We start from the raw sequence: 13,286 nt of genomic DNA on the forward strand, positions 1-13,286 counted from the left end.
GTACACCCTGGCCTTCTGTATCTAATTATCTAAGGAAACAGGAGACCAGGAATGTAAAAATGTGTTGTTTTTCTTTCTTTCTCCTGCCCTTCATAAGTGTTGCAACTGTTTCTTTCTTGTCCACTGTGCGTAGGAAATCGTAGGCTGCATCTAATTGCTCCTTCGAGTTCACCAAGCTTTTGAGGGCATCGGTACTATCCCTCAATGTGCGTGATACTAAAGCGTCCGGTCCCGTCCCTGGTGTCTGATCATAGGGGCAGACAGGTAATTCTTCCTGTATGGGGTCCTCAAGGCGTTTAGATGTACGCTCTATTTCAGGTGTTCCCCCTTCAGCCCCTCCCTGTGGCTGTATCTCGGGTATCTCCGGAATGTTGGCATTAATATACGGGGGTGGTGGACTATCTAGAAGATATGTCATAGTTGGGTCCATCATAGGGGCCGAAGGGGTATGGTCGAAATTTCGCTTCTTATCTGGGTCTGTAGGTAGTACTGGGTATAGGCCAGAAGTGTGGGCATGTGTGTGTCGGTCCCGTTCTTCTGCCAGTTTCTCTCGGCCTATTTCCTGCAATTTCTTTCCCTTGGCTTGTTCTGACATTCTCTTCCCTTTTTCTATCTTACTGAGTTCCTTCTGTTGTCTCCTGTGTGCTTCCCTTCTCCATAACTCTATTGAGTCTAATTGAGACTGTCTAGCTTTCTTTTTCCATAACTGTTCTTCTACCTTCATAATACTCTCCATGTCGAAAGTCCCAGTATCAGGCCATTTGTACTTGTGATCTAATTTCTTGGTATAATCTACCCACAGATCAAAATACGTTATTGCGCCCAGGCCGTGTTTGAGATACATGAAGTGACCGGGGGTATCCTTTGCAGGAATGGCCACTTCCTGTTCCAGTAACCCCTTTTTGGTCGATAGTCTGTGTAATTTTGAAAACAACGGCATGGTAGCAAGAATCGAACAATAATGATCAGACGTAAAACTTTAAATTCTTTACGGGCCCCTTTTAATAGGGCCCGTCTTGACCGTGTCCTTTAAGAAAACACATCCTGAACTTGAAACCTCTTTTACAAGGGTACTCACCGGGTGAGAAACGTCGGAATCTTGAAATCTCGAGATGACTTGACGCTGCGCGGGGAGGGCTCTCAGAACCTCGGACTCGTCTTCTTCACTGGGACACAGGCCTGGGTTGAGACGCTCCGCAATCTTCATTACCGCCTCGTGTGGGTATCAGGGCAGAACCACAGTCCCAATGGCCTCCGAGGGAGTCTGCGAGAATACCTCGTCCATGTGCACATGGAGTCCGTCGAGGGTGTTGTAGGGGCACCGGGTCAGGTCCCGTACCTCCGGCAAGTAGAGAAGAGGGAGCGTTCCTGTTCGGGCGCCAGAATTATGTGGTAAATATACTATTACCTCATATATCAGAGTTTCTAGAATGCTATCAGTAAACAAAGAAAGAGGAGTCCGTGGTTCAGAGTTAAGGGTTTTACTCAATAACTCGAGTTAGGGGAGAGCTCCTTTACCAAGCGGATTCAGGAGTGGTCTAAAGCTTCATTCACACAGCAGAATATTTATACATATCCAATCAGTAGGCAAAAGAAAGAAAAAGGAAGTAACAAGCAGAAGTGACAAACAGTAATTTCAAACAAGATGTGTCAAGGTATGGGCAAGCAGAAGTGACAAACAGTAATTTCAAAGAAGATGTGTCAAGGTATGGGCAAGCAGAAGTGACAAACAGTAATTTCAAAGAAGATGTGTCAAGAATGGGCAAGTCCTATGTCTCGTGAGAGTGCATGTGATGTTGAAATGTGCTCTTGCTCTTTTCAGTTTCAGTTTCATCCGGGGGGGTTTTATCTCCGGCTTACAGTTAATGTCAGGAACTATTTTTTAAAACAGGAACGATCTGCTGCTGGTTCCCAGAATTGGCAGAACCACAGGAATGTGTGGTCAATGAACTGAGATGCCATGTGCAGGGTGTCTTGCTCGTGGGTTTGAAGAAAAATGGATGTCACACACAAAATGGGTGCTTGTCTGAATAAAAAGGGCTACCAGGCAAAAACAGGGAAATGATGGGGCATAATTGTCAATTTTATTTCCTCATTTTGGTAGGTCTGCCAGTTGGCTATCTTAAACAGATGTACAGGGGATGCGGTGGCTTTGCCATTGCTTTCAATGGCAAATTTGGGTTAGCAGTGCATGACTGCTTTACTAGTCTGCAGTGGCGGACTTGGGGATTCAGTTTCAACTTACATGCCCTGGGTACCAGGGTACCACAAGCTAGATGCTTACATGTAAGTTAGCCATTTCCTACTAGGTACATCCAAGTCGCCATTCAGTTTTAAGTCAGGGCACTGGTACTTAGGTCTGGGTAGCAGGCCTCAGTACACTCTCAAAAACCAATAGCATCAGCCGAGAAACTTGAGGGTGACCATACAAAAAGAAGTATTTCCTTACACCACTCCTCCCTAGAGTTCTCCGGAAGATCAAGAACGACCGGGCCCAAGTTATTCTTGTGGCTCTGGATTGGACATAGAGAGTCTGGTATCCAGAGCTGTTGAGCATGAGAATTGTCCTTGATCAGAGTGCCCCTTCGATACGATCTTCTGTTGCAACAACAGGTGAGGGTTCTGCACCGAACCTGCACACCCTTCACCCGTGGAGATTGAGAAGCAACAGTTGACAGCATTTGAAAATCCTCCTGAAGTCTGTGATGTTATTCTGTGGTGTTTTTCAGGCAACCAGGCATCCCTCCCCCTGCTATTGGTATACGTTTTTGACATGGTCCTTTCTTACCCTTTTTCCCAGGTTCTTTCATTTGCTCTTTGTTTAGTCCAGCAGGGCTCTGCTCTGGAGACAGTTAAAGGTTATCTTTCAGCTTTTTGTGTGGTTGCCGGACAAACCTTCACCTGTTGTGGCTAGGTTTCCTAAAGGCTTACAGCAAGCCCCCCCATGCCAATCATCATGCCTCATTGGGAGTTGAATCTGGTTCTCATCTTCTTGATGTGTGCACCCTTTGAGCCTCTGCACAATTAGCCCTCTTAGCTTCTTGACCATCCACACTGTCTCTTTCATGGCCATTGCATCGACCATGAGTCTCAGTGAATTACAGGCACGCTCGGCACACCCTCCATGCATTACCTTCTACCTGAACAAGTTGGTCCTCCAGACAAGTTCTCTCCTTCTTGATGTGTGTACCTTTTGTGCCTCTGCACAATTAGCCCTCTTAGGTTCTTGACCATCAAAACCTTCAGATGGTTGTGGCTTCCTTTCATGTAGGTCAAAACATCACCCTGCCTACCTTCTTTGCTCCATCTCATACCGCTAAAGAAGAAGGGGGAATTCAGAGGAGTCATCAGGAAGTTACACTGGTTACCAGTTAGGCAACGCTGTAGATTGAAGGCCCTCTGTCTGGCATTTAAATCCTGCAAACACAAGGAGATGATGGACGGAGCGCTGAAACGTTTCAGACACTCACCCCCAGTCACAGATCTGGGTTGAATCCATTATCGTTCTTTAGTTCACTTTGCCACCCCAGGTCAGACACAGTTATATGCAAATCAGTCTTGACCCTAAGCCTCATGGGAACAGTCCAGCCCGAACTGCCAAGCCATGTCTTCCTTGGACCGGAAACAAGCATCATGGGGCAGATTTCTGACTAACAGCCATCATCAGCCAGGCTACCTTAAATCCAGTAGCATTTAAATCCTTCCTCTGACATGGGCTAGACCACTTTAAGATGAAACTCAAATGGTATGTCCCAGCAAGGACGTTTCGCTCAGACTCTGCTAGGCAACTGGCTGTTCCCCCATTCAAGAGGGCCACCTGGGGAGGAAAGAGTTTTTTCAGGACCACTGCAATGCTTTGGAACAGTCTGCCATTGACCCTAAAAACTGTCCCCTCCTTACTCACCTACAGAAAAGCCTTAAAGACCTGGCTCTTCACACAGGATTAGAAGGCACTTGCGCACCTGCTTGACCCGTCACTGACATTGCTGCTGCCCCAATCGGATTTATATAGCGCCAAGAAGCCCTCGGGCATGAGTTTGCGCTTTATAAATTACATTTACATTACATTACTGTCTGGAGCCAAAAAGAGTTTTGTCGTTCTAACTAGATTGTACAAAAGCTTCTAGGTGGACGATCAACTCTTCCTCGGGTACGGAGAAGCTAAGAAGGGGAAGGCTGTGGAGTAACGGGCCATCTCAAGATGGTTAGTACTCTGCATCAAGAGCTGCTAAGCACTACCCAATAAGCAACCCCCTGAGGGTTTGCATGCTCATTCGCTGGAGTTAAGGTTGCAACCACTGTGTATGGCCGTTGAGTTCCTGTCCTGGATATCTGTCAGACAGAAACATGGATATCTGTGCACTTGTTTACCAAACACTACTGCCTGAACAGTCAGGTCTTTCACAATGGGCACTTCTGCTCTTTGGTCCTACAGGACTTTTTAGTTTGAAATGGGCTTCGCAGACCCACCTCCAGCGAAGGCAATGCTTGAATATCTATTCTAAGGTAAAGAATTAGCATCTAGAAGTCTCTATGAGACGAACATGTTACTTATCTTCTGTAACGCCTTATCAGGTAGGCTATCTAGCTGCAGAGTCCTTACTAACCCTCCTATCCTACCCATTTTGTGAGCCAATTGTAGTATAAGGGACACCCTTCTCAGGGCCTTAGTTTTTCCACATCATTTGTCAGTTCTCATCATGGTTCCCCTCTCCTAGTGTTTAAAGTCCTGAAAGAAAATGATCTCAGCGCACTCGGTTGGTACATGTATAGATATAGCGCATGTCACTTCTGGCGTGGACGACGCCAACGTGGAGCCACACATCCCCACCTACCTGTGCAGCGGGGTACTGCTCAAAAATCTTTTGAATCCAGTCTGACCCCTGAGGATATTCTAATGTAAGGTATATGCGCCTAGATAGTCTCCACAGATAAGGCATTATCAAATGTAAGCAACTTATTTGTTGAGGTAACTAAGAGTTCTTCATTAAAATGTTCCTTTTTGTTGTTTTTTGTTACCAGGATATGTTCCTTCCCACAATGCCAGATGATCTTCTTTATGAAATGAATAAATGGAAGGCTTTCCCAAATGAACGACTGTGGCGTATGTATTCTCATTTTTTTAAACATATCTTGTTATTAAATTCATGTCTTTTCTTCGTGATTGATGGGTTGTTTCAAACAACCGTCCGGCAGCCTGGTTGTGGACATTATCCAAATGCTTTCAAATGTGGACAGATTCAGTCCATTTTTAAATGTAATGTTATTCTACTTGATATTTCATAATCAGATAGTGTATTTTGTTTAAATTTGAATAATTTGAGATGATCTCTGAAAATATGATTCACATAGTTTTTATTGAATTGAAGTGTATGTTATTTATATTTACAGTCTATAGGGCATTTTATCCTTTGATGTTCTTTTGCTGGTGGCACACTACCTAGCAGTCCAGGCAGTTAAAGAAAGGATTCTGAGTCTTATTATGTGATACAGACATCTAGCTGCAGATTCCAGAATCCGGAGGTCTTGAAACTTTTTGATGCAGAGACTCATCTGTCAAATTATTTAGGTGTAAGGACCACCTTGTAGAAAGCTGGCTCTGTATATATTATACCAAAATGAGGTATGGTGTGCACAGAGTCCAGATATTTCCTTGTGAGTGGACAGGAGGTTGCTCTAGCAATTCCAAGGTGCTTCTTCTAGGGTTATCTGTGGTAATGCAGCATTAGGCTTATCAGAGAAGAGTGTTAAGACATTCACTGCATTCACCAAGTGAATAAGCAAAACACATCCACTCAAAAAGTAGAGCTGCACTAATTTAGAAAAATAGTCATTTTTATAAATATGCTTTAGATCTCAGAAACTTGTTGCAGGTGAGTACTTTTACAAAGAATTACTTTTGAATAGCTTTTGCAGGTTAAAACCACATTGTTATCCTATAGGAGAAAACTGGCACACATAGAATACTTCGGATTGTTGTGCGTTCTCGGTGGACCCACTTCGGTCTCAGTGTCGTAGAGGGTCAGGGACCAGTGCTCTGCCCTTGAATAGTACAATTGCGGCGCTCAAAGTCTCAATGTAGCACAAGAGAGGGGGCTGGTCATGGCGCAAAAACGCTCTTGGTTAAAGAAGCGGCCACTTGAAAAGCACAGAAAAAGGGGATCTCCCAAAAGGTGCCTTGTGCAGGAGGAACCCGACAACAAGGAACAACAACTGGATTATGTCGATCCGGCAGCTCAGGTGCAGGGTCTTTGGGGTCATTGGTCATTTGTGCACCAAAATGCCTCCTTTAACTTTAGTGCGGTCAACCGATTGGGCGACAGCTGAACAGTGGAGTCACTACAAGAGCTGCATCTGCAATGCTGACATTCCTTGCCGGTTGGGTCCCAGTTGGGCAAGAAGTGGGAGTCTGGTCTGGACCTGTAAACAAGCTAATTATATATCCTATAAAGCCACCCGTAAAAAGACTCAGGCGGCCTTCTTTGAAGGAAAAATTCTATACGGCCACTAACTCATCCAGGGAAACATTCCGCATTGTCAAGGAATTCTTGAAAATCCCCGACCCACCCCCAGCTCCTGACCCCTCTGGTCATCTTTGTAACAAACTGGCAGAATATTTCGCCATTAAAATTAAAAATATCCTAAAAACACTCCCAAAGATTGACTATACAGAGCCCTCTCCTTCAGAACGCCAGAATAACGCCCGTTGCCTAGCCTCATTTTCCCCCATTACAGTGGAGCTGCTCCTTCAAATTCTAGAGTCAATCAAGAGTGGTTCGCCTCTAGACCCAGCACCTTTTAACATCTTGAAGGCAGTAGTGGCCACCATCAGCCCTCCCATTTCCAACCTAATCAATGCCTCCCTAGAACAGGGCATTGTACCGCCCAATTGGAAAAAAGCGATAGTAAAGGCACTGCTAAAAAAAAAAACACCTCGATCCCACTGTGATGGGCAATTATCGACCCATCTCTTTACTACCAGGAATCAATAAGGTGGCGGAAAAATTTGTCAATCAACAACTCTCAGCCTTCCTTGAATCCGGTGGACTCCTACACTGATCTCAGACAAGCTTTCGCCCTGGCCAGGGCACTGATACCGCACTGATGGCAATGGTAGAGGAAGCGAGAAAGATCATTTACTCCAGAGGATCAGCCGCAGGGATCCTCCTGGCTCTAAGCGCAGCCTTTGATAAGGTGAACCACCGTATCCTGGGTCACCAGCTTAGTAGGATAGGAGTGACAGGGTCAGTTCTATCCTGGCTGAAATCATTCCTTGAAAATAGAACCTTTCAGGTCACAGAAGGCAACATCCGCTCCAGAGCTATTCCTCTCCAATGTGGGGTACCTCAGGGCTCGTCCCTGAGCCCTACCCTTTTTAATGTATATATGTCCCCACTGGTGGAAAGAGTTGCCCCCTTTGGAATTAAACTGATCACTTATGCGGACGACACCCAACTCGTCGTCTCACTGAATCAATCAGACCATTCCCCGGAAAACATGTCCTCCTGTCTCAAAGAATGCTTTAGCTGGATGACCGGCTCTCAGCTTAAATTGAATGGCGAGAAAACAGAACTCCTGGTGCTGGGTAATCAATCTAATCTCACTCCCAAGCTCATGTGGCCTACCTGTATAGGGCCAGCTCCCTTCCCAAAACAAGAAATAAAAAGCCTGGGCATCTGACTTGACCGGCTAGGAAAACCGTGGGAGTCTGCTTCAGCCTGCTATGAACTATATGCAAAATCCTCCCTTTACTACCTACCCATTCGAGAAAACTCCTTATTCAGGGTATCTTTCTTTCCAGACTTGATTATGGGAACGCCCTCTACCATGGCGCCCCCAAAAATGTTATTTCCAAACTTCAACTTCAGGCTCTCCACACCACTGGAGTCACGTTATCCAGGCTGATGAAGGCTGATAGTTAGAAACCGGTCCTTGGATGCTTGATTCCGGTCTGGGAAAGACATGGCTTGGTAGTTCGGACTGGACTGTTCCCATGAGGCACAGGGTCAGAGCTGATTTGCATATAGCCAGTGTCTAACCCAGGGTGGTGTGGAGTGCAAAAAAACGATGGATTTAGGCCCAGATCCTTGTACTGGGGTGAATGTATGACATTGTTCTACAATCTGTCCATCAACTGTGTTTTTTGCAAACTTCAACTTGTCCAGAATTCAGCAGCCAGACTTCTGACAGGCACAAAAAATCGGTGCTCAGCCAAACCCGCCTTAAACACCCTCCATTGGCTCCCAATTCAGGAGAGTTAACTTCATATCCCTTTGCATCACACACAAAATCCTTCAGGACAAGAGTCCCCCCATACTTCGGGCGCAGGTTAAAACCTACAAACTCAAAAGAAAGCTCTGCTCTGACTCTCTCCACTTAGCCTACACCCCCAAAATTAAGAAGGCGCGATCCAGAGGCTCTGGAACTCCCTCCCTCTTAACAACCGGAGGGAAACTAACCTATTAAAATTCTGCAAGCTCCTGAAAACCTGGCTCTTCCCTTAATATCAGTTGTTCCCAGGCTAATTCCGCAGCGCTGGGACACCCCCGGGTAGCCAAGCACTCTACAAATCCACTTCCAATTCCTAAGTCACGGCAAGTCTTCGGTACTCTGGGTTTTGGCAGAGCTGGGCTCTTGCAGGTCAGTTGATCTTCAGGCTTGGCAGGAAGACACTGCTGCACTCTTCCTGGAACGGCGTTCACTGTGGGCAGCAGGTGCAGTGTACCTGGTAGTCACAGTTGTTGCCTGCAGTTGCTTCTCTGCTCCAAGGGAGATCTGTGGACTTCTTGTGACATGCTGGCGGACATGCGGGGTTTGTGGAGGTGGACAGCACAGGACAGAGGTGACTACAGTTAAATTGTCAGGAGCAGGCAGACAGCTGGCAGAGTTAGCTTCAGGTCATTCTTCTGTTCCTCTGTTCTTCCCTTTTGCGGCTCGCCAGGGTCCTAGTTGTCCTCGTCTTAAGATTCGAAAGTTGTTCTGTCTTTCTGAGCTCAGGGGCCCTCGTAAATACAGAATGTAGAGGCGTTGGGGGAGAGACGGGCAGTAGACAAAGGGTTACTTGACCCTGAGGTCACTATGCCTCCTAAATGACCTTTTCCTGTGGGAAGTGGGCATGCCCCTGACTCAGTGTCCTAAATCCTGCCAACACAAAGATGTTGGATTCTTTTTTTTTTTTCCTTTTTTTTTAAACTTTATTTTTGTGCAGAGCAAATATACGTATATTTCCAGCCCCGGAAATCAAAAAAAGATATCATTTACGCCCCCCTCCCCCCCAAGACGTCAGATACATATTCATACCCAGCATCACAGCCCTTTTGCCCACATCCCGGAGGCCGGGCGGCGTTCAATCCTTCATATACTGAGTGTATCTGGGCCAAAGTCCATTTGGGCTGTCCATCGCATGATAAATCTCTGCTTTTACTTTTCTCCCACTCCCTCCCCCCCCTCTTCCCAACTGTAGATATAGAAAAGGATAACTAAAATAACGTATACCCTCTGGAAGAACAACAGTCATCACATATCCTTCTATTACAAATAGTAGGAATTCACCGACTCCAGGTACGGAGTCTCACGCAACTCTACCTCTCCCCACCCGCCGCCCACCCACAGAACCACTGATTTCTGCTCCCTTCGGTATCTGGTTGACTCTCCTCCCTCTCCAGGAAGTATCCCTGCTAACTCTTCTATCCTTTCTGACCCTTCTTTTGCCCTTGCCTGTCGTTCTGTTCCACCCTACTGCCCCCCTTCCAGACCATGGTATTGTCTCCATTTCTTCCACACTTTCCGAAACTTTTTAGGGCAGCCTCTGGCTTTATAGGTTACTCTTTCCGCCACCATGTACTGATCTAGGCCCCTCCTCCATTCCTCTATCTCTGGTGCCTCTGCAACTCCCCAGTATTTTGCGATGTCTCTCTTCGCCACTACTAAGGCTAATACCAAAAAGATAAGTTGTGGGCGTGGCAGGTCCACCTCATTTGTCATGCCCAGCAGTGCCAGTTTCGGGTCTCGTGTCAATTCTACACCTAGAACCTCTCCCAATTCCGTGAAGATGTGTGCCCAATATGTTTGAATTTTATCACAAGACCATATAGTGTGGTAAAAGTCCCCTTGGTGGTATCCGCATCTAAGACATGAGGGGTCGGTTATCCTACCCATCTTGAGGAGACGCCTCCTGTCAAAGTAGGTCCTATGGAGTACATTTAACTGTATTAGCCTCAACCTCGACTTGATTGCTACTTCCCGAGGGTGCAGCAGGACTATTTCCCAGTCTAGGTCTTCCATTTCCCCTACTTCCGCCTCCCAGACACCTCTAAGTTTAGTTAAATCGCCAAGCATGTTATTCGTTAGTGTCTTGTATGTGAGGGAAACCGCCTGATGCACTATCTGCTCTTGAAGGAGTCTGCCCTCTAATGGTGCATATTCCGGTATGTCCGTGAGTGTGATGTTCTGGGCTCTCCATGCATGTGCCAACTGTGTGTGTTTAAATATTTGCGAACGATGCAGCCCATAGTCCGCCTGTAGCATGCTAAATGATTTTAGTTCACCCTTCCAGATCACATCTCCAATGGTTGATATACCAATGTCATCCCACCTTTGGAAGCCCTTTAGTTTTTTAATTTCCGTTAACCATTGGCAATGCCATAGTGGCGTCTGTCGGGTTAGTCTCTCCTCCCAACCCATGCGTTTCGTAGCCTGTGTCCATGCCTGCAGTGTAATACCCGTGGCCGGCAGAAGCGATCTCCCCGCCCTCCCCCCGTACAGGTAGTAGAGTACATTGTGTGGAGACAGTTTGCTTCGTTCCAGTGCATATGTCGGGTGGTCCGCCGGCGCATGAATCCAGTCATTTATTGGGGTCAGGTGTTCCGCCCAGTAATACGCCTCTAAGTTTGGCAATGAGATCCCCCCACTATACTGGTGCCGTTGGAGTGTCTGAAGGGCTATGCGCGGTTGCTTCCCCAGCCACAGGAAAGAACGCAGCTCAGCATGTATTCTAGATATAGCGGTTGTCGGGAGTGGGTAGTACTCAGTTTGGAGTGCGTATAGGAATTTTGTGAGAGTGATCATTTTATACATAGCAGCTCTGCCTAGTAGCGTTAGGGGTAGTAATCTCCATCTCGCCATGTCCTCCACTGCCTCTCCCATAATGCGCTCCACGTTTCTGCTAAACGAAAGTGTCTTGTTGAGGGTAATATAAACTCCCAAGTATTGAAACGCCTCCGTGGTGATTAGTAGTTGACCCGGCAAATTTGCCCACCCGTCGGCGCCTCGTGGTGCATACAGGACTGACTTGTGCCAGTTGATGTTGTGGCCCGCCCTTGCTCCAAAACCGTCAAACTCCTTGAACAACTCCGGCACCGAGGTCTCGGGATCTGTAATGTATAGCAGTACGTCGTCAGCATATAGCGATATTTTTCCTGTGTTCCCCCTTCACCGTCCCACGAGAATCCGTGGATGTCTGGGTTCTGTCGGATTCTAGCCGCCAGGATTTCGATCATGAGCGTAAATAGGAGAGGGGACAGTGGGCACCCTTGTCTCGTGCCCCTGCCGACTTGGAATTCGCGTGATAGGTGGCCATTTACCCGTACGCGAGCTTTCAAGGCCGTATACAGCAGCTTTATCCAGCCCCGAAATTTCGGACCTAGGCCGAACCGTTGTAGCGCGGCCATAAGAAAGGGCCAGTGGACTGCGTCAAACGCTTTCTCCGCGTCTAGGGAGAGGAACCAGTGTGGTTCCTTCCTGTCCTTAACTTCTTGGAGCCAGTTGTGTGTGCGTCTGAGGTTAAGCTTAGTCGCTCTATCCGGCAGGAACCCGGATTGGTCCGAGTGGATGAGATCTGGAATCACCGATCTCAGACGTACCGCCAGGACTGTTGCCAGTACCTTCACCTCAATGTTAAGGAGCGAGATGGGGCGATATGAGGCACATTCTTCCTTGGGTTTACCCTGTTTGTGGATCGGGACAATGGTGGCCAGTGCAAGGTCTGGTGGGAGGCACCCTTCCTTGTATGATGCTGTGTAAAGGGCTTGGAGGTGGCGAGTTATCAGGTCCGACGTACGTTTAAGGAATTCCGCCGGGAAGCCGTTCGGCCCCGGTGTTTTCCCTGTTTTTAGTTTATTTATTGCTTCTGAAATCTCATCGCGTGTAATGTCCGCCTCCAGCTTCGTGCTGGTTTCGACCTCCAATATTGGTATGTCTACCCCTTCAAAATAGCGGTGTGCCTCAATGTCCGTCCCGAGGTCTCTTGCCTTGTAGAAGGTTTCGTAGTGGGACGCAAACGCCTCTGCTATCCCCTGCTCGGTGTTCACCATATCTACATCCCCCTGTCTGATTTGCTCCACCCATCTCGCCGCTCTTTCTTTCCCGCTCAGCCATGCCAAGAGTTTACCTGACTTGTCACCTACGTCGTATAGACGGTGTAGGGTAGCTAGCGATTGTGTCCGGGCCTCGTTAGAGACTAATTCTCTATATTCCCGTTGTTTGTCTAGTAATTGCCTCAAGGTTCCCTCCTCTTTACGTATCTGGTAGTCCCTTTCTAGGGTCAAAATTGTGGTTTCTAGTGCTGCTGCCTCCGTATGTTGTTTTTTCCGCTCATCCCTCAGTCTGCCCTTTATTCTGTCCCGCAGAACAGGTTTCATTGCCTCCCAGAATGTGATCTCAGAGTCGACCGACCCTTCGTTCTCGGCCACATATACCTTAATATCAGCTCTAATTCCTCGTGCGATCTCCGGAGTCTGAAGGTCCCATGCTGCGACGCGCCATTCCTCGCCTCCCTTCCTCCTCCCTGCCCCTATTTTTGCATACAGTGGTGAGTGGTCCGAGATTCCCCTAGCTTTGTATATGAACTCATCCCCTGCCGTTAGATATTGCCTGGCCACAAATATGTAGTCTAACCTGGAGAAGACTTTATGGGCACCTGAGTAGAAGGAATATGCTTCTTGTGTCGGGTATCTCCATCGCCATACATCGACGAGGCCCATGTTAGCTATGTATTGCGCGAGTGCAGTTTGTGCCCCCCCCCCCTACGTGTCGGCCCTGAGCGGTCTTGTTCTTCAGACATTACATCGTTGAAGTCTCCCCCGATTATTTGCATAGAGTCTGCTGTCTCCAGGAGGATGGTCGCTACTGCCCTGAGTGTGCGCGTCTGTAATTTCGGTGGCGCATACACCGAAATATGGTATACCTTTGCCTCTTCCATGTCCCCTGTACTCCTACATATGTCCCTTGTGGGTCGCTCCAAGTACGTGTTGTGGTGAACGGGCATGATTTATTGATTATTATAGCTA

General features: G+C 47.3%; 1 protein-coding gene across 1 annotated transcript in view; it reads left to right on the forward strand.

The window, feature by feature from the left end:
- Positions 1-13,286, forward strand: part of LOC144783414 (E3 ubiquitin-protein ligase rnf213-alpha-like) — a 2,376,820-nt gene that overhangs the window by 1,463,857 nt on the left and 899,677 nt on the right. The window contains exon 26 of the mRNA XM_078662402.1: positions 5,023-5,104. Within this exon, the coding sequence (XP_078518528.1) occupies positions 5,023-5,104 (82 nt within the window). The remainder of the gene's footprint in view (positions 1-5,022; positions 5,105-13,286) is intronic.

Source organism: Lissotriton helveticus, chromosome 9 (genome assembly GCF_964261635.1).
Source record: "Lissotriton helveticus chromosome 9, aLisHel1.1, whole genome shotgun sequence".
Lineage (NCBI taxonomy): Eukaryota > Metazoa > Chordata > Amphibia > Caudata > Salamandridae > Lissotriton > Lissotriton helveticus.